The sequence below is a fragment of the Vigna angularis genome, chromosome 1 (genome assembly GCF_016808095.1).
Source record: "Vigna angularis cultivar LongXiaoDou No.4 chromosome 1, ASM1680809v1, whole genome shotgun sequence".
NCBI classification, from domain to species: Eukaryota; Viridiplantae; Streptophyta; class Magnoliopsida; order Fabales; family Fabaceae; genus Vigna; species Vigna angularis.
In genome coordinates, this window is record NC_068970.1 from 11,593,458 (window position 1) to 11,615,484 (window position 22,027).

The 22,027-nt window shown below is 36.3% G+C and overlaps 1 protein-coding gene and 1 pseudogene across 2 annotated transcripts; one reads left to right on the forward strand and one right to left on the reverse strand.

Annotated features, from left to right (window-relative positions):
• The first annotated feature begins 5,119 nt into the window (after nucleotides 1-5,119).
• On the forward strand, nucleotides 5,120-10,802 carry LOC108331670 (DNA replication licensing factor MCM5). Of its 2 annotated transcripts, XM_017566537.2 has the most exons (19): nucleotides 5,120-5,604; nucleotides 5,674-5,817; nucleotides 5,948-6,127; nucleotides 6,213-6,311; nucleotides 6,389-6,525; nucleotides 6,620-6,725; nucleotides 7,055-7,189; nucleotides 7,281-7,358; nucleotides 7,540-7,644; nucleotides 7,779-7,870; nucleotides 7,952-8,084; nucleotides 8,173-8,268; nucleotides 8,531-8,631; nucleotides 8,728-8,818; nucleotides 9,067-9,176; nucleotides 9,682-9,811; nucleotides 9,890-9,991; nucleotides 10,293-10,421; nucleotides 10,648-10,802. In XM_017566537.2, exons 1-18 carry the CDS (start codon nucleotides 5,320-5,322, stop codon nucleotides 10,374-10,376), a joined length of 2,208 nt encoding a protein of 735 aa, XP_017422026.1. In that variant the 5' UTR covers nucleotides 5,120-5,319; the 3' UTR covers nucleotides 10,377-10,421; nucleotides 10,648-10,802. The 2 variants fall into 2 exon arrangements, with proteins under 2 accessions (XP_017422026.1, XP_017422018.1); XM_017566529.2 differs by lacking the exon at nucleotides 10,648-10,802 and having other exon boundaries at nucleotides 10,293-10,484.
• A 4,367-nt stretch (nucleotides 10,803-15,169) lies between these two features.
• On the reverse strand, nucleotides 15,170-20,911 carry LOC108329514 (uncharacterized; annotated as a pseudogene).
• Between the last annotated feature and the right edge of the window lie 1,116 nt (nucleotides 20,912-22,027).

Genomic DNA, 22,027 nt, shown 5'->3' on the forward strand with positions numbered 1-22,027 from the left:
ATAGCCAGTGGTGCCTTTGACATATCTGAGAATACGCTTGGTAGAGTCCATATGACTTTTCCTTGGTTGGCACATGAACCTGCTTATCAAGCCTACACTAAACATTAAATCAGGTCTACTGTTACACAAAAATCTTAAAGACCCAACAACCTGTTTGTATTTTGTGACATCTGCACATTCTTCAGCATCGTTATTCCCAAGTTTTATATTTGCCTCTAAAGGACTTTGAGCTGCATTGCACTGGTGCATTTGAAATCTCTCAAGTATTTCATTTGCATACTTCTGTTGGTGCATAACAATACCTCTTTCAGACCGTGTGAACTCCATTCCGAGGAAATAATAGAGTTCTCCCAAATCTGTCATATCGAAGTCTCTTTTCATGTTCATCTTGAATTTATCTACATCCTCCAGCCTTGATCCTGTTACAAGTAAGTCATCTACGTATAAACAAACAATTAACATATTACCTTTTGATGCTTCTTTCACGTAGACACTGTGTTCAACCTTGCATTTTTCAAATCCTTGATTTATTAGAGAAGAGTCAATCCTCTTATTCCAAGCTCTGGGTGCTTGGCGTAGACCATACAAGGCTTTCTGCAACCTATAGACCTTTCTCTCATCATTCTTAATCTTAAAACCTGGAGGTTGTTGTACGTAAACCTCTTCTTCCAATACTCCATGAAGAAAAGCAGACTTGACATCAAGCTGATAGATCTGCCATCTTCGAGCACAAGCAATTGCCACCACCATACGAATGGTTTCCAATCTCGCCACTGGTGCGAAGACCTCGTCAAAATCAATGCCCTTTTTCTGCAAAAATCCCCTGGCAACGAGACGTGCCTTATACTTTGACACCGAGCCATCTGGATTTAGTTTTCTCTTGAATATCCATTTGACACCAATGCTACATTTTCCAGGTGGGAGATCAACTAAGCGCCACGTGTTGTTCCTTTCAATGGAGTTAAGTTCTTCCATCATAGCATTCTTCCAGACAGGTTGTTTAAGCGCATCATCAACACTCACAGGCTCTGCCTCTGCCATTAGAGCTATGTGGATTAGACTCCCTTCCTCATCAATAGCAGAATCTGAGTACGTCTCATAATCGGAAAGTCTTGAGGATCTCACAATCTGCCTTCTTGGTCGTTGATTACCAACTTCAACACTGATGTTCTCTGCAGGTTCATCCTCAGTTTCAGGTACAACCTTTGTTCCTTCTTCTTCTTCAAGATTTTCGAGAGTTTCTCGTATCACGATTCTTTTAGGATTCTTATGCATGCTGCTCCAGTCCCAGGTTTCCTTTTCTAACACAAGCACATCCCTGCTGATGACCATTTTTTGCTTCCTTGGATTGTAGAGCTTGTACGCTCCAGTGGAATGATATCCCATGAACACCATAGGTTCACTCTTGTCTTCAAGTTTGGTACGTTTCTGATCTGCAACATGAACAAACGCAAGGGAACCAAAGATTTTTAAATGCTTTACAGAAGGTGTGTTACCTGTCCATACTTCGAGAGGCACCTTTCCTTTGATACGCTTTGTAGGACATCTGTTTAAGAGATATACAGCTGTAGCAACTGCCTCTGCCCAGAAATCACGTGGCACGTTCTTTTCTTTCATCAAACATCTTGCAGTATTCAGGATAGTGCGGTTTCTCCTTTCTACCAGAGCATTATGTTGTGGGGTATATGGAGCAGTAACTTCATGACTTATACCTTTCTTTTGGCAGAAATCTTCAAACGCATGAGAGGTAAACTCACCTCCACCATCAGTTCTAAGAACCTTCAACGTCTTTCCACTTTCTCTTTCCACACCAGCAATATACCTCTTGAACACATCAAGAGCTTCTCCTTTCAATTTGATCATATAAACCCAACACATTCTGCTGAATTCATCCACGAACACGATAAAATACCTATTTCCACCAAGGGATGGTGTATCTAAAGGACCACAAATGTCCGCATGTATGATATCAAGGCATCCTTTTGATCTCATCTCTATTTCAGATTGAAAAGCTTTTCTGGGTTGCTTGCCTGCCAAACAAGATTTACAATTATCATCTGGTATGGAAATATGTGGCATACCTGTCACCATATCCTTTTCTTCGAGCCTTTTTAAATCTCTGAAATTTAAATGTCCATATCGTAAGTGCCACTTCCAACTTTCCTCGTTCTTAACAGCTGATAGACATTGTATATTTTCGGTTCCATCGAAACATACTTGAAATGTTCTATTCTGAGAGATCTTGCTAATCAAGACTAATCTATTCTTGCTGTCGTATAGCTCAACCTTATTTTGATTTCCCATAAACACGGTAAAACCTTTCTCAACCAATTGCCCAATGCTAAGGAGGTTGCATTTCATATCAGGAACATACAACACATTTGAGATAACTACCTGAGAACCATTCCTTCTATTAATCACCACATCTCCTGCACCTTCAACCTTTAATGTGCTATCATCAGCGAATTTAATTTTGCTCTTCTTGGTCTGTTTAAGATTGACGAGCCACTCCTTGTTGCATGTCATGTGATTTGAACATCCAGAGTCGAGATACCAGGTCTTGTTTAAATGATTTGTACATTCTGTTGCTGTTAACACCATCAGAGTTAGCGTTGTCTCTGTGTCCGAGTCTTCTTCAGCAACATGCGCTTCTTTCTCCTTGCTCTTCTTCTCTTTGGATTTCTCTGGAAAACACTCAGACGCAAAGTGACCATACTTATGACAATTAAAGCATTCTATATTCCTTTTATCTTTCTTCTTTTTCCAGCTTTTCTTGTAACCTTTCTTGTCTTTTGAATCAGATGTACTAGTATCGGATTTCTCATCCGGTTCTTCATTATCAGCATTATTTCCTTCTTTCTTCCACTTTCCTTTTCTTGGTTTTCCTTCCCATTTCTTGATCTTCCTTTTCTCTTCTCCTTTTACATATCTGACTTTCAGAGCTTGATCATCACGTTTAGATTTCCTTTCAAGCTTCCTCATTTCATAGGCTTCTAAAGAACTTTGAAGTTCCTCAATCTTGAGTTTAGAAATATCCCTTGATTCCTCAATGGCAACAACTATGTGGTCAAACATTTCCGGTAACGACCTCATGATTTTCTCGATGACCATCGTGTCTGTAATCTCTTCACCACAGGCTTTCATTTGATTTTTGATCGTTATGACTTGACTGAAAAACTCATTTATTCGTTCACCTTCCTCCAATTCCAGATGTTCGTACTGTCTTCTAAGTGCTTGGAGTCGCACCTTCTTAACTTTTTCTCCTCCCGAATAACATCGCATCAAGATGCCCCATGCTTCTTTAGCTGTAGACGCGTTCTGAATCTTTTCAAAATGGACGTCATCAACACATTGATGAATGAGCATCAACGCTTTATCATCTTTCTGCTTGAACTCCTTTTCTTGTCCTTCTCTGCCGGAAGAATCATCCTCTGTCTTCTCAATGACTCCACTTACACCTTGCACACGAAACACCACCCTCATCTGGGTGCTCCAGCGGTTCCAATTTTTATCTGTTAAAATTGGAAGTTGTGATGATGAAAGATCAGCAGCCATACTCACGAGCCAAGAACAACAATCTTGAACAACAACAGAGACACCACCAGACACAACAAAGAACAGGAGAGAACCCACAAAAAGCCCACACGCCCAAGGTAAGAGAACCTTGGCTCTGGATACCACTAATGGAACAAACGAAAAGAAGCACGAAGGATTTACTGAGAGAAAGATAAAGCAAAAACTAGTGTTATACAGGGACGTCTGCATGGAATATAAAGGCATGCAGATGGTATGTACAGAAACAGAGCAACTAACTAAACTAACAAAACAGAAAGAGAATTTGAATTATAACAGCTAACAGTAAGGAGGAGGGAGCAGTTGTTATTAAATCAGAAATGGAGTGTGCAGTATAAAATTAAGCGATTGAAGGAAAAGAGAAAAATAAAAATTACAGTTCAGTTAATGAGCAGTTAATTAATAGAACTATAAAATAATACAATTTAATTTTTATTATAAATAGTTAAGTTTTTTAGGATAGTGTAATGCAATTTGATTTTTATTATAAATAGTTAAGTTTTTTAGGACAACATAATACAGTTAACTATAATTCCTTGTAGTTAGGTTTATTTTCCCTATCACTAAAATTAATCATACATAAGTGATGAAAAATAAAAATATTAATTTTTTTTGTTACCTTTGATTTCTTCATTTTGTAAATTGCTATGATCCATATACATTCAAATAATATATTTTGATTTCATGTTTTTATTGCTTATTTTAGTAGACAATGGACATAGAAATCCACAAAATAAATATTTATACATATATTAAAATAAAATAAAAAATAATTAAATGAAATTCGATGAATAATATAAAACATACCATAAATAAAACTTGTCTGGACTATTTTGAATTTTGAACATATTATGTAACCTCTAAGATATAATAGCGCATGGTTGTGTACGTGAAAAAAAAATGGTTTTTTATTAATATTTTCGGTTTACCTCTTTATCTTACTTTATTACGTGACTTTATTTATTAGAATTTCTTAATTTATTTTTTAAAGATATGCTAAAAATACAGTAGTTATTTTCTAAAACAATTATTTGCTTAATATATCAAGTGATTATAAAATTCTTGATCTGATTTTTCAGCCTAATTAATGAAATCTTTTATGTTATTTTAGGTACTTAAAAAATATGAAAAATATATTTTAAGATCTCATATGCTTACTTCATTAAGTGATTAAAAGAATAACTATTTAATTCACCTTCCAAATATCATAAACCATGTTAGATATAATAATATAATATATATATATATATATATATATATATATATATATATATATATATATATATATAGATTTATTAAGTTACATGACCTCTTTATCAAATTTTAGTTGATAAAAAAAAAATTATTTATAAAAAAAACATACTTTAAACATAAGTATTTTAATAATTTTTTTAATTTAAAAAAAAAGTATTTCAAACCTCCTTAATCTTAAAACTTAAAATATATATATATATATATATATATATATATATATATATATATTAATTTTATAATCATACGCTCCTAATCACATACGAGAGACGCTCAACCCTTACAAGAGGCAAGTGCGAGCATCAGTATTACCCGCCAAACTTTCCCGCCAATAGTTTCCCGCCAAAAGCATCGTTCGTATTGATCTCTTTCTATCTTCCTCCTACTTCAATAGAAGAAATCGAAACCGTGGGAGATTGGCTCTTCACTCTCTTTTTCCTTCTCTCCTCCAATCCAACCCAAACGAAACCCTAACGTGCCTCAGCTTGAGCGAAGATGTCAGGGTGGGACGAAGGAGCCGTCTACTACAGCGACCAAGCGCTCGCCGGAGACGACGGTGCCGGCGCCCGTGGGGAGGCCGGCACCGATTCGAACCACTCCCTCCTCCAGAAATTCAAGGAGTTCATCCGAAACTTCGAGACCGCCAACAACGTCTTCCCTTACAGAGAGAGCCTACTCCACAACCCTAAGTTCCTTCTAGTTGATATGGGAGATCTCGACACGTTCGACTCCGACCTTCCTGCAAAAATCCGCTCTTCCCCCGCCGATATTTTGCCCCTGGTACTCTTGGTTTCTCCCTCTCTCCTCAAACGCTGTCCTTTATTCTGACATTCATTCTTGCTTTTTTAGTTCGAAACGGCAGCGGCGCAGGTTCTCGTGAGTTTGAAGACCAAGGTTGCTGGAGATACTGGAGCCATGGAGGATCCTATTCCCGGTGATGTTCAGATTTTGCTCACCTCCAAGGAGGATCCGATTTCCATGAGATCGCTTGGGGTATGTGGATTAAATCTAATGCAGTTACAAATTGAAATTTTGTGCTTATAATGTTTTTGGTTAAAATTGGGGTATTTTTCGTTGAGTACAGTTGAATTGTGGACATCATATTGGTGTTTTCTTTCTACAGGCTCAGTACATATCGAGACTTGTTAAAATCGCCGGGATTACTATTGCTGCCTCCAGGACTAAGGCAAAGGCCACTTATGTTACCCTGATATGTAAAAACTGTAAGAAGGGGAAGCAGGTTCCATGTCGGCCAGGACTTGGAGGAGCCATTGTTCCTCGATCCTGTGATCATGTTCCTCAGGTTTAGTTCAAGTTTATATTCGCTGTCTTTGTTTGTTTGGTGTTATATGCTTATGATTTACTTACGAGACAAGGGGCTTCTGTAGCCTGGAGAAGAGCCTTGCCCAATTGATCCCTGGCTTGTGGTCCCTGACAAGAGCAGATATGTTGACCAACAAACTTTGAAGCTGCAGGAAAATCCAGAGGTAGTAATACACTTTTGTTAAAAAAATATTTAAATTCACTCTGAAATCTAACCATATTGGTGTTGTGATCGTTGAAGGACGTTCCACCTGGAGAGCTTCCTAGAAACCTGCTTCTCTCTGTTGATCGTCATCTGGTTCAGACAGTAGTACCTGGCGCAAGATTGTCAATCATGGGAATTTATAGTGTCTACCAGGCTTCTAACTCTTCTACATCGTGAGATTCATCACTCATCGTTTTTTCTCATTTAATTTGTTTCAATCTCTCATCTTGAACTGATGTCTGGCTTGAAATACCGAGTTATATGCAGCCACAAAGGAGCTGTTGCAGTTAGACAGCCTTATATTAGGGTTGTAGGCATAGAAGAAACAAACGAGACCCAGTCTCGTGGTCCAGCTGCATATACACAAGACGAGGTTAGTGGTGAAACCTGAAATCCGCAAATTAAATTAGTTTATTTGGTAGTTTTCAGTGAAACAACTACTTTTAATCTTTCTTAAAAGCACATAGCCGTTGTTGTTTAGGTCCATCAATGGTTCCGTGGTTCTTGTCAAACTTCGGTTACAGAGTAACTTAATGAGTATAGTGTTCGAAGTATTGTACCCCTTCCTCCTGCATTCCAGTTGTGATATCCCAACTCTCTAATGAGTTAAAGCATACCTCTCTTCCCTCATTTTATGAACCTTGACTAAATTTTTACTCCTACTTATTGTCATAGTCCCCTCAACAATGATGCTCTTTGCAGATAGAAGAATTTAAAAAATTTGCTGCCGAACCTGATGCGTATAAAAATATCTGCTCCAAAATTGCTCCATCTATATTTGGTCACGATGATGTCAAAAAGGCTGTAGCCTGTCTTCTTTTTGGAGGGTCAAGAAAGGTATACCGTAGTCTGAGTATCCATTTTTTTTATTGGGGGATAAAAAGGTCTACACAGCAACTGATCAGAAGACCAATTTGTTTTTGAACAGCATTTGCCCGATGGAGTCCGGTTAAGAGGTGACATCAACGTGTTGCTTCTGGGTGATCCATCTACAGCTAAGTCACAGGTTAGCTATTGTATTTCTCCACTGGATTTGCATTTCAGTTTAGTTTTGGTGATTGTATTATTAGAAATTGTTTGTGCTGATGCTGCTTGTTCTATGGTTACTTTTGAAACTAAAGTGGAAGAATTTTACCATTCACATTATAGTTTGTGTTTTCTAATGAGTGTTCCGTTGCCTTTTATAGTTTCTGAAGTTTGTTGAAAAGACTGCTCCTATTGCTGTTTATACTTCTGGGAAAGGTTCATCAGCTGCTGGCCTTACAGCTTCTGTAATACAGGATAGCAGTACGGTAAGTTCTTTCTCTATTGAACTGTTTGTATCAGGTAGCAAATTTTCATTATACTGCTCCTTGGCTTATAATCATAAGCTTTTACCTTAACCTATCTTGCTTGAGTAGTCACTGATTTATGTTGTGTACTTCAGCGTGAGTTTTATCTTGAAGGAGGAGCCATGGTCTTGGCTGATGGAGGTGTTGTATGTATTGATGAATTTGATAAAATGAGACCAGAAGATAGGTACGCAGTATCTTTTCATTTTGTTATGTAAGTCATGATTGTAAATTTGTGATGAAACTTCATATATTGTTTTTTATGCAGAGTTGCTATTCATGAAGCCATGGAACAGCAAACAATATCCATTGCCAAAGCGGGAATAACAACTGTTCTTAACTCACGAACTTCAGTACTTGCGGCTGCCAACCCTCCATCTGGACGTTATGATGATCTCAAGGTCTTGTAAACCCTAGTTTATCTGTTTTCATTTTCTAGAAAAACATTATTGTAGTTGTACAAGAGACTGATATTGAATGCTTTTGCAGACTGCACAGGATAACATTGACTTGCAGACTACTATTCTTTCTCGGTTTGACTTGATTTTTATTGTGAAAGATGTCAGAATGTACAGTCAAGACAAGGTACTGTTGTGTACATTTTGCAATATGCATTACGTTGCAACTATCGAGTGTTCCTTGTTCAGTGAAGTCTTGCTACGTCAAATTTGTTCTGTTGTGACACGGTCAAAACAAATATTTTATCATATAGATTATTTTTGTATTGTTAATCTAGTGTGACACTCAGCAGTAAACAAGTGTGCAGTGTAGAATGTGTAGTCTTTGCGTACCATAACCTTTACACGTAAGGATTGATTTGTACTCAATTGTGGATGATTGGTTTCAGATAATTGCTAATCATATCATAAAGGTCCATGCATCGGCTGGACGGGCTGGTGCATTGATGGGTGAGAGCAAAACTTCTAAAGAAGAGAACTGGCTGAAGAGGTGTGCAATGCCGTTGACTTTCCATTCGGTTATTTCAACCATTTGTTCTTTCAAAATCATTCGAGAAAATGAGTTTTGATCTTGATGTTTAAATAGGTATTTACAATATTGCCGAAATGAATGCCACCCTCGCCTATCCGAATCTGCAACTACATTATTGCAGAATCATTATGTGAAAATCAGACAGGTATGAATTTATTATCGTTTAGTCTAAATCAATTTGTATTGGTCTTTAGAATTAAACGTAGTCGCTAGAATTTGAAGACTCATTCAGTCTCTCTTTTTTTTGTTTCGTTTGATGTCTTGCATAAATTAATAATTAATTGGTACTAAATGTTGCCATATTTCTCCTGTAAATGCTGGTTTGGTGTATTGAATCTTTAAGGAATATATAATTCACTTATTTTTGTTTTTTGGAAAAAAATGTTTATACAGGATATGAGGAAACAATCCAATGAAACTGGAGAAGCTGCAGCAATACCGATAACTGTAAGGCAGCTGGAAGCAATTGTTAGGTTGAGCGAATCACTTGCAAAGATGAAGCTGTGAGTATTGCTATTGTTCTTTGTTTCATCGTTCCTTTGTATCCAATTGCTCTAGGTAAAATTTCTTGGAAAAATGTGACTCGGTGCATGTATAGGATATTACTACCTATGGTGCAAGAAATTTCATAATGCATGTCGTCCAAATTTGATCAGTAGTTTTAACAATCAGAACACGTTTCTTCAAAATTTATGCTAGAAAGTTTCACATAAATATAGGTTTCATTCTTAAGTGGCTTTCGTAAACTTTCTATAAGTTGGTTGGATCAATGGGTTCCAAATATATAATAAGTATGGGCCGGTGAATTGAAGTGTTAGTGACCTATGTTTTCGGGTGGATAATAATTCCATCATTACATGTGATGTTCCCCAAATGTTTGACTAAACAATATTAGTAGTGTTTGCTATGTTAATGATTTTTTTTCTTGTAGTTTTTTTTTGTTTATTCTTTTGATGATCCATGCATCTTTCTTATGACGAAATGTAACTTGATTAATTCTTGCACCAGATCTCATCTTGCTACTGAGGAAAATGTGCAAGAAGCAGTAAGGCTTTTTACTGTGTCCACAATGGATGCAGCTAAGTCCGGGATAAACCAACAAATAAATCTTACACCTGATATGGCAAATGAAATAAAGGTTTGTCTTGTTACGAGAGACAGCTTGCTTTTTACATCTTGCTTTATATCCTGATGGATTGATTTACATTGTGAGCAGCAAGCTGAAACTCAGATAAAGAGAAGAATTGGGATTGGAAACCACATATCAGAAAGGAGGCTGATTGATGACCTTAGCAGAATGGGGATGAATGAGTCTATCGTAAGTATAAGATATCCACTTAATTTAAGGATGGTGTCATAGCTATAAACCTGAATTTTATGTCATCACTTGGTTCAGACATACTAAATTTAAGTCACTAAATTTGACTCAGCTCACCATGCTTTCAACATCAATCCAAACACGTACTAAGACTGCCACTATTAAATCACATTATTACAGTAACAACTAGCTAGTCCAGCAGTTAATGTTCGCGTGCTCTTTTTTTTCGCTAGCATAATTTATCGCGAGACTCGTTAACATTTTTACTTTAGGTATTCATTCACTTAACTACGTTTTGCAGGTGAGAAGAGCTCTTATAATCATGCACCAGAGGGACGAAATAGAGTACAAGAGAGAAAGACGTGTTGTATTTAGGAAGGCATGATATATCTATTTCTCGACACGAGTGAGTTGTATGCAAAATGCAAAGGTATATCAAAATTTAGAGGAAATTAGAATGACTTTGAAATTAATTAAATTCTCTGTTCTGTTTTTCAAAAGCAGTTAATATTTAACGTATAACGTAATCTTGTGAACTTCTAAACAAATTTTTTATCGTACAAACTGCAAATACCAATGGTTATTTCAAAACAAATTTGCTTCCATCCTTATTACTGATAATAGAAAATAATATCCTTACCTTTTCGTCTCATCAGGTTCGGTATTAGGCAAGCCGCCATTGATTGCCGATAACTCTGATTCAATATGTATGGTAATGATATTTTTAAATAATGTATATCAACATTTAAGAAATACTAGTTGGTAATTTAGCGTAAGCAAGTATAACAAGGAAAAGTAGTGGCTGACACTTTTATATGAATTAAAAGAAAACAAGAATCTATTTAAATGTTAATTTAAGGATCTCTTTTATTTTATGAGAAGTAGATTTGAACTTAGCTTTTCTTCAGATTCTTAATTTATACCAAGGGTAAACATCATTTGGTAGATAAAATAGCATTTTAGTATGTTAATTTGATTTTATGAAAAAAACATTGTAAGGATAAGTAAATTTACGAAATTACTAATAATTTAGATTTTTTTAATTAGTCTCCGATTATTGTTTGAAGATATCCTAGTAAAAAATAAAGTCTGTTGCATTCTTTTTATGAAATTAACAAAAATATTATTGCTATAAAAAGATAAAACAAAATATAAACATTATATTTACTAGTGAAAAGAGTGTTTACTTTTTTTATATGATAAAAATTAATAAAATTATAATTATAAAAGTAAATATAAAATTATTATTTTATTGTAAACAATTTTTATTTATTTTGTAAATGACATTTTATAAAAATGGTTAATTTAAAAAATTAGTCACCTAAAACTTAAAGTAAATGCAAGATTTATAGTATTAATAATTATAATGAATTAAGTATTTTAGAATGAGTATTTTATTGTGTTCGATTACAAAGTTTATAAGAATGAACTTTTATATTACCTATAAACGTAAATTATCTTATGTTTTATTAGGCAAATATTATAATATAATTTATCATTAAACCTATTATAAACTAGTATTTTCACTTTTACCATGAACGACAAAATTTTAACCCTCTTTTTATCTTTTTTTTTACCATGATTAAAGTTAATTATTTCAAATTTACTTTATAGGAAATTCCTTTCAACAAAATTAATTCTAATTCTTATTAAATTTATAATCAAATGTTAAAATATTATAATTTTTATAGACATTCAAATATATACTAAACGTATTTAGTTAGCCTTAAAGAACAAATCTAAAATTGAATAAAACATTCAAATCAAGCATAAAGAACGACAAATCTGTCAAATCAATTTGACATACTTTTACCATTTAAATAAAATCTCCTTTTACTTTTAATTGGCTAATCCAATAATTGGATTAATAAAAAAATGTAAAAGGCTAAAATCTTCGTCCAGACATCAATTAATACTTTAATATTATAAAATTATGCGTATATGATCTTTTAACTAATTAAGACAGTTTGATTTAGTTGATAACTAAATAATTTTATTACTTTTTAAATGATGAAATTTGGGAACTCTGAGCATGTCTTCTCTTTTATTTTGGACTCACCCGGTAAATAAGGAAGGACAATATGGGGTGGCTGCCTAAACACGATTTCATATGGGGGTAGTGTTAATGGCGGAATGACATTTTGTATTGTACCAACATTCGGCTAAAGGTAGCAATTTACTCCACTGGTATGGGGTGTCAGAACAAGGCTAACGATCTCGGTCTGGCAGTGAGTTTGAGGATAATTGAACTTAGACTCCATGAACCGCTATAAACTCTTGCCAGAACGTATTGATAAAGATGGAGTCTCTGTCATTGGTTATAGAATTGGGAAAACCATGCAGCTTGAAAATATTATCTAGAAATGTTTGAGCCACATCTTTTGCTATGTAAGGGTGATGTAGAGCCATAAAGTCAGGCAGCCCTTCTATAAAATCCATAGATATATCCTGCCATATGTGTCCTTGAAAGGGCAGTGGCTGTAACAACCTAGGTGCTGGAACAGTTTCATATTGAGTGTTGACAGGTGGAACACTGCTTGATAAAATCCTTAACGTCTTTACTCATACCTTTCCAATAAAAAATGGCTTTTACCCTGTGCAAAGTGTCGTTGATTCCTGAATGGCTGCCAGTTGGAGAAGAATGGAGCCACTTTAAGATGTCTTGGAGCAGGTTCTTCCCTTTCTTCTTAGCTCATGAACAGTCCATGCAGCGTGGATGAGAATAAAGATTGGCTTGTAATTCCTGGACTAGGTGTCGTAAATTAACATCATTTAAGTAAGCATGATGTATTTTCTGAAGCATATCTGGCTGGAATTATGGACCACAAACTGGGCTCATTCTATATTAGAGCGTCGTGAGCATCCGCAACAAGATTTTCCTTTCCCAACTTATATTCGATGGAAAAATCAAATTCCATCAATTTGACCAACCATTTTTGTTGAAATACTGTGCTTAACCGCTGATGAAGGAGATCTTTAGGCTGTAATCATCAGTGCAGACTATAAACTTGGCAGGGAATAAGTAATTACGCCATTTTTGCACAGCAAAAACTACTGCCAGTAATTATTTTTCATAAGTAGATAAGGCCTACTGCTGTGTGCTTAGGACCCTACTGATAAAGGCAATTGGGTGGTGTTCTTGCATCAGGACAGCTCCTATACCTGAACCGGAAGCATTAACTTCTAGGACAAACTGCTTATCAAAGCTAGGTAAAGCAAACACTTTAGTCATGGCTCGTGTTAATTGCTGAAAAGAATTCGCTGTTGCATTTGTCCACACAAATGCATCTTTCTTTATAAGGTCTGTCAACGGTTTTGCTAAGCAGTCAAAGCCCCTAATGAACAGGCGATAATACCCAACTAGACCAAGAAAGCCTCGAAGCTGTTTAACCGACGTGGGGACTGACCAATTGAAGATGGCTTCTATTTTGGATGGATATGTACAAACCCCTTCCTTAGATATGAAATGACCAAGATATTCAATTCTATCCACTGCAAAAAAACACTTGGACAGTTCTGTATATAAAGAGTGAGCGCTTAAAGTAAGAAAGACTTGTTGCAAGTGATGAAGGTGGTCTTTTAAGGTACTGCTGTAGATGAGTATATCACAAAAAAAAACAATTTAAATTCCTTAAGAACGGTTGAAAAACCGAATTCATGAGGGATTAAAAGGTAAATGATGCATTTGTGAGGCCTCTTGAAATAATTAGTAAATCTTGAAATAGTTAGATAACCTTTGTACCTAGTTCTTTGTCCAAGAAGTCTAGGACAATGCTTTTGATGTTTCATCTCCCTATCGTATCAACCTTCAAATATATGTAAATAGAGAAACGTGTGGAGGGTTCTTCAAGTCCTCTAGAAATATATTTCTGTTTCAATATGCTACAATCAGGTGCGCGTTGTTCACGCGCCTCCTTCCGATGATCAAATATCCTTTGTTCAATCATCACTTGACTTCATGTATCACATTGAGTCCATATATGCCCTTGCTTCCTGATTTCGTAGTCATTTGGTTGGGTATTCTATGTTTTTCTCTCTCTTAAAACCCTAACTATGCAAACCACTGAATCTTACCACTGTTGGTAGGTCTTCTCCTATGTCTCGTGAGTTTCAAACCAGGGGGAAATCTCAAATTCTCTGCAAAATCTTAAAATCGAAAATTCCCAATTTCTTTATATTTTCGTTTTGTAATGGTGGAGCCCCAGGTTGCTTCTTTGTCACCCTCTTTGTGGCACTTAAGCACAACCAACTGCTCTTCGTTCCAGTGTGGAGCCAATACAGGGAGGCACATCCTCCATGGTGGCCGTCATGGTGACCTTTGTTTTTGTTCTGGTTTTCTTACAACCAACTTTGGATCACCCTGGCCTAAAAAATCACAAGATTCAGATGAAACCAAATTTCCACCCTGAAGGGCCCCTCTCTTGCTCAACCCTATCAAAGGTGTTGATGAAGCCTCTTATTAACACCTCATTTTGTTTGAAGTCATTTTAGAAAACAAAATGAAGGTCTTTCCATTTATTGGCTTCTGTTGGATTCATTGGTCAAGCCTCCAATTTTGTCGAACCTTTACATCACTAGTGGAAGAGTCTTTTGAAGAGCCAAAAATCTTCCACCTTCACGGCCTGTCATCATTGCGCCGTCATTTTTGTCTTTCGCCGTGAGAGGAGTCTATTATGTTTCTGGGTGCTTTGATGAATACAAGACCAACTGCCTTTATTAGCATTCTAGTCCCTTGTAGTCTATCGTTTTCAACCACTACAGACTACCATCCGTTATTGATGACAATCTAGTCTACCACAGTTTGTCGTTGCCTGCCACTGTTGGTTGTCGTTCACTATTGATGGTAATCTCCTTTGTCAAAGTCATCCTAGTTGAAATTTCACGGTTGTCCACTACTATCCAATATTATTCACAATTGTTAATAGCTGTTTGTGGACCTATGTTCACACTTTTGCTATCCACTAACCATTAGAAGGAGTGTGTTTGGCTATGCTGATTGGTGAGTTCAATTTGGTTTATAAACATTCTCTCTATGTTCTAAAGCAATCTCCCTATGCTTGTTTTGAAAAGTTCAACACATTGTCCAATCCTTTGGCCAAAGTTTCCACATTTATTGTCTCATTCAAGAAAAGTTGTTATTCACAGTTTGTTGGATCAAATGACCAACTTACATATGTGTTGACCAAGTTCATTAAGGAGACATCATATTGAGGGGAAGTGTTGAAATAATTAGTAAATCTATGTAATCATTACATCTAAGGTAGGATTGAGTGTTAGATAACCTTTGTACCTATTCTCTATGTGGGCTTTCTAATGTCATGACTATTTGCTTTTGAACAGCTGAGACCACATCCACCCCTTTATTCATATTTCCAATGAAGAGACATTTGTCATCCCAACCCCATTTTGCTCTGCAACCACAACATCCCACTCAAAAAAGTCAGCTGTCTATTTTTTTCACAATAAATAGGCAATTTATAAGGTATATCAAGTTTAAAGTAGCATCAGAAATTCGTATTACACACATACTTAAGTTTATGCCAAATAAAAATTCCTCTCTGCGTGCTTAGAGTTGAAGCGTATTTGAAATGTAAAAACCAGCCCTAAAGTGTTTGAAATCCTAAGGTTTAATTTGAAAAAAACTTTTGCATAATTAAAAATGAAAAGTGTGATTAGTTAACCTTCAGATACTTCCCCAAAACCATACCTGAATGTAGAAAGCCATCTGCCAGTCTGATTGAAATGAGAAATAAGTTAACTCCACTGTAAATCCCAATAATGTTGTCCAAGCTGCATCAAGAGATTATATTAACCTCATCCGGCAAAAATCACAATTACATAAACACCAAGTTCAATACAATTGTATAATAAAGAAAAAAATGGAATCAAATTAAGATGTGCTTCTAAAGTTCGGCAACAATAGTCTTTTTCCACCAGGTGAGATGAAGAGCTGTACTGAAAAAATAAAAGATTGCACGATTAAGAACACACAATATAGCACATTCTTAGTATTGAAAAGTAGTAGTTTTTTTAATGGAACTAAATATATAACTTGTAGTTACAAGGCTACCTCCAGAAGGAGAGAAGTAAGCAGATTGAACAGATCTTTTGTGGGTAAATGTCCTCAAGGCTGTGAGGTCATTCCTATTAGTATATCTCCAAATCCCAGGAGCAGGCAGTTGCATCGAGGAACTAGTAGCTACAATGTGAGGATTTTGACAGTTGAAATCTATCGTGTTAATCCTACTGTCATGCAAATCCCAGTGCAACAACATTTTCCCACCCTGTTATCCCACATAGTCAAACCTCCATAACCCTCGGCAAAATATAGGCAGTTTGTCTCATTTGTTGGTTAAGAAAGAGCATATATTGTTTCATCACTCTGAAACACCAGATCAAAGATTTCCTTCTCAGCATCCATTAGCCCAAGAACTCCATCATAACAACTAGTGTATATCTGCATATAAAATAGATGACGGCATCAGACAATCTTACAAAAGATAAGATGTAAATAGTATGAAGTGATTAGAATGGAGGAGGGGTAAGAGATAATTCTGCAACCTCAAAATCCCCTAAGGACAGTATGCATCTGAAATAAAAACATGCCACAGGAACACTGTTAACATGCATTATATGTCCATGACAACAACCCAAAGAGTGCATTTTCCTAAAAGCTAAATAGCACATTTTACCAGAAAACAATTCCCCTAAACCAACTCGCAGTTAAAAGAGTTTGAGTCTCAAGTCAACCAATAACGGCTAAGAGATACAAAATAAACTGGACAAATAGACAATAATTGTTGCAAAAAATTCAGATAGATCAATACATCACGGTACCTTGGAACAACAATGTGGTTGAATCAAAATCCCAGAAATGGGAGCATTATGTGGACTGTATAAATGAACCTCGCTTTCTCCCATATTCCAAAACCCAATATTCCCAAACTTGTTACCCGCGGCAATCATTTTGACACTGCTGGAAGGGAAAAACCTGACATTGGTAATCCTTCCAGAAACATGCCGCCAAATATTCTTGGGATCCAAAGACAGATATTCCAATTCAAAGGAATCCCCCGCATTCCCTTATGGAACACTGACATCTTGGGCCATACCCATTAGCGATTCAATGAAGGAACTATCAGAGTGGGCGCTTTCACGAGCAGTGGCCATGGAAAGGAGACCCAAACTTACGACGGAAAGTGGTTTTTCTTTGGAGGGAGTGGTGGGGGCCACGGAATCCCCGTCAAGACCCTCACAATCTAGTGGATTACCCCTGGTTCGCAGGGAGCGTCTGACTCTGATGACAATTGGGGTTTCGGTTTTAGGTTTCTTTTCCGATTTTACGCGGGTGGATTTGGCTTCAACTCTGACTGTTTCAAAAAACACGCTAAGTCAGAAATTGAACCCTTTGGTTGTTGGGAAGTGAAACAAGAGAAAGAAGAGGGAAGAGTGAGTACCTTTGACGCTTGAAATTGGAGAGTTGGGTGGCTTTGGAATGGAGTTTGAGGGCTGCCATCATCTCATCGTTGCGACGAATGTTCTCGAGTCGCTTGAGTCGGTGAGTTTCTGTGACTCCATTGAAGAGAGAGAAAGTTAGGGACTTAGTTTTCAAATCATTCTGTAATGTTGCTTCCTTCCACTGTTACTATTTCTATATATAGGAGAGTGTGCGGAGCCAATACACTTTGGCGGGAAAGTATACCATGTAATAAATAATTTATAATTTATAATTTATTACATTAATTTGTGCTTAAGTTAAAATAGTAATGTGGTTTCTCAGTTTCAAAATTCAAACCCATTTTATTAAATTTGTTTCGAATGTTAATTTTTATTCTCAACTGAATGAGATTAATATGTTATAATTGGTTTTATTCATGGGATATTGTTGTGTTACTAAAATAGTAAAATAATGTATAAGAAATATAAAATATAATTGATCTTATAAAAACAGTACAACAGAAGGCGTTATAACAAGTTGGAGTTCAAAAGGGTTTGACTTTAAGTAATAAAAGCATGTTGTGGCTATACTACACTCCTTTGTCCCCTTATTTAAAAAAAAAAATCAATTATTAAGTTACGAAGATCCATTTAACTATGCTTTTGGGAGTTTTATTTTTAAATATAATTTTAAGTCTATTTTTGGTATCTAGAATTTAAAATTATTACACTTTCCGTGACACTTAAATTAATCACATGTATTAAAATCAGGATTCTATAACCACTTAGAGTTTTATATTTATTCTAACATATAAAAACAAAAAATAATTTGATTGAACTATAACTTAGAATCAGTTCCTACTCAATCCCAAGTCAGTGGAATAAGATGAATGATCAATTTATCTAATGATAAACATAAACTAATTCATAAACATGTAATAAAAAACGTACTTTCATACATAAAACATTACCAATTACATAAGAGTTTCAAAGGGTTACATATCGCTTCAATACTTTAAGAGATTTAGTTCCTCATAATAGATGGAAAAATTTCAATATAAGGAAGAGTCTTAATCTCCTAAACCTCTAGTAATACTCCTTTAAAGTATGGAGGAAAGTGTATGAAAACTCTCTAAAAATCTTTCTCTAAGATCTGTCTAGAAGTCCTTTAAAACATAGAAGCAACTTTGTTTTTATAAAGTTTCCATGGTGTGATTTTAGTGGTGAAAGTATGACTCCAATTGTAGAGTTTTCCTTCCAAATTGGATTTCTCTTATGACTCAATACTCATGCTTTTGGTGTTGTAACTCCTGATAACTTCTTTGAGAATGAGTCTTTGTGGTTTAGCTTCAAGTTCAATGTTAGAGGTTTCCTTTTAAATTGGGTTTGTTGATATGGCTCAAGCCTCAAGATTTTTGCTTCAGTTGCACCAAAGTCAATATTTCCCATAATCGATTATATTTCCTCCATTCTCCTTAATTTTTTCCTTTTAACTCTTTATTATCATCAAAATCTGCAAAACAAGTCAAATTAAATTGATTTTACAAAAATTTAACGAAATAAAAAACAAGATAAGTGTCAAATTAATATCAAAATTAACTTATATTTAGCACTTACAAAACATGTGATTCATTTTTCGTCAACTTTAACAAATCTAGTATAATCTTTTATATTATTACTTATTATGCATCAAATTTTAAACACAATTACATGTTTCACAACTTTTATTATTATTATTTAGTTTATGTGAATCAATTACAATAAAATAAATTGTTAATGAGATTATTTATAAATAATATATATTGCTTTTATATAAAATTTTATTAATCTAATAAGATACTTGATTAGTATGGATAGGATTAGTGTTGTCAAAACGGATAAGTCGGTCCGATCTGGTCCAACCCACCATGGGTAGGTCACTTATTAAGTCAACCAAATTTAGCTTACTTATTAGCGAGCCAAAAAAATTCGAATCTCGCTCGGCTCACCACGGGTTGGTGGGTTAAATGGGTTGGCTCACTTAATTACAAGTTTCTTTTTTAAATCCCAAAAAATGATTTTTTTTTAGTAATTCAAATCTAAATAAATCTCACTGTAAAATGATGTCAAACTCTAAAGACAATTCAAAATAAAAAAAAAAATATATCATACAACCAAATTTAATCCAAAAGCAAGCACAGAAGACTAACATAAGTTTCTAGTATTGATAATTTTTGTTTCACTTATTCATTTATAAGATTATAGTCTTGAATGTATAAATCCACAATTTTCTCTATCTTGAAACATCTTCTTTATCCCCATCTACAATACAAAAAAAAAATGTTAACTAATAATATTGAATCACAAAAAAAATGTTGGTGAGTCGGATTCTAAGTGGGTCGGGTTGAAAATTGGCCCGTATAAAAAAATTACATTCTTTTCTAACCCAACTCGACCTGAACCGATGATGGGTGGTCAGGTTGGCCTGCGGGCTCTGGCCCATTTTGATAGCGCTAAATAGGATTAACTTATTGTAAGGAACTAAAAAATAGTTAAATGGGAGTTTGATTAATCAAATTTTTTATCCCTCTAATTTTTTTTTTCCATTAACATATTTCTAAGATTATTGGTTTGAGGGTTGAGGTATGATAAGGACATATTTTACCATGATTTTAGTAATGAATTAAGACAAAATGTCAACTCTTTCTTAGCCTTGTGCCTTGTAAATCCTAGTTTTCTCTTAGTTTGTTAAGTGGTTGCACCTTAAGCTTTGAAGAGATATTTTGATCACTAATCCCTGCTTTTTATGTGCTTAAAGCAGTTGGAAGAAGTCTATGCATCAAATGTAGGCACTGGAACCCAAAGAAAGCAAGAAAAATAACAAAAAAGGTGAATTTTGGAATGCTACTGCTGGGATACCGTTGAGCGCTTTGCTCTCTAGAAGGCTGCCGCTTGAGTGGTGACGACGCTGATGTCACTAGTACAATGAAGGGAAATGACACCGGTTGATTTCGCTTATACGCATCGGTTCTGCAACCGAGGTATATCCAGACGAGGTAAAAAATGATAAGCTTTATGCCTCGGTTGTGAACCGAGTCAAAAAAATGTGTGCTTATGCCTCGGTTCACTCCACCCGAGGTAGTATGATGAGTGCTTATGCCTCGGTTTAAATCTAACCGAGGCAGTAAAGTGATTTTTTCTTTTTCGTCATCATCAACAATTATACAAAAGTTACAGCAGAAAATCGAAATTCATGTATGAACATATATACATCTTGAAATCCATCAACCTTTCCACCCAAAGCCTTGTTTTGTCTATGCATTTTCTTGGCAGTTTCATGGCCTTCTCATGGCCTCCAAAATCAAACCATCTCAACCAAGGAACATCATCTCCCACTGTGAACACCCCGAAAAGACGCATGAACTCCTTCACAACCTTCACACATCTCCCTGCCTTCTCATCATCCACGGTTCCTAAACTAAAATATCGCTTTCCCAAAACCATTTGAAGAACAACGTTGAATATCAAATGAGAAAACAATTGATGGAACCCTGAACTTCTAACTCCACCAAGGCATAGCCACAATCGAAATCAGAGAACCCAGAGAATCAATCAAACAAAAAACACAATCGAAATCAGAGAACCGCAATCCGCCACGAACGCTTTCGTCTCCTCGTCGGCCTCGGCCACGGCATCAACCGCCGCTGCGACGGCAAGCCTCGTTCCAGACGAAGCCTCCCTCTCGGCAACACGATCTGGAGCGGTTGGCGACGGCGATCTGGAGCGGTGGAGGCAGGCAGCAACGACGGAGGGCTCGCCGATCTGGAGCGGCTTGACGACGGCGATCTGGAGCGGTGGATCTAGAGAGGCGGAGGCAACGGCGGCGGACGCAACAACGACGGAGGGCTCACCGATCTGGAACGGCTTGGCGATGGCGATCTGGAGCTGTGGATCTAGAGCGACGGAGGCAACAGCGGAGGCAACGGCGGAGGCAGCGGCAGAGGCAGCGGCGGAGGACGTACAGCGGCAGAGGAACGAGGGGAGTGAGAGCACGAGGGGAGTGAGAGCACGAGGGGAGTGAGTAGGAAGAAGAGAAGAAGAATGGGAGACCAGACAGAGAGAAGAAGTGAAAATGAAGAGTTAATGTGAGAACCGAGACCACGGATAGAGAGAAGAAGTGAAAATGAAGAGTTAACGTGAGAACCGAGTTAGGTGGCAAGAGTTGTATGCCTCGGTTCGTCTAAAACCGAGTTAGTAGTCCGCATTAGGCATCGGTTGCTGGGCAAACCGAGTTAGTAGCTCTTGTCAGACTCAACAGTTGTCAGCGGAGCAGGTTTGGACATAGTTTTATGCCTCGGTTTTATGTAGAACCGAGTTAGTAGCATGCTTTAGGCACCGGTTATAGGACAACCGAAGCATATATTTAAGCTATTATTACAACTCTGCCACCGCACTATTATACGCTTCGGGTTCGCTTAAACCGAAGCGTATACTGCGCTTTCTTATCCCATTTTTTTACTAGTGTGTATTTAGTTCTCAAACGCGAAGGGCTTGGCATCTTTTACTGCCCAAACACGATTTCTCTCATTTGGAGCTCTTGGAGGCGAACTAGGAGTTGTG

Coding starts and splice junctions, on each gene's coding strand:
- LOC108331670 (XM_017566537.2), top strand. CDS start 5,320: ATGTCAGGGTGGGACGAAGGAGCCGTCTACTACAGCGACCAAGCGCTC. Junction 5,818..5,947: donor TTTCCATGAGATCGCTTGGG/GTATGTGGATTA, acceptor TTCTTTCTACAG/GCTCAGTACATATCGAGACT. Junction 8,632..8,727: donor GAAGAGAACTGGCTGAAGAG/GTGTGCAATGCC, acceptor ATGTTTAAATAG/GTATTTACAATATTGCCGAA.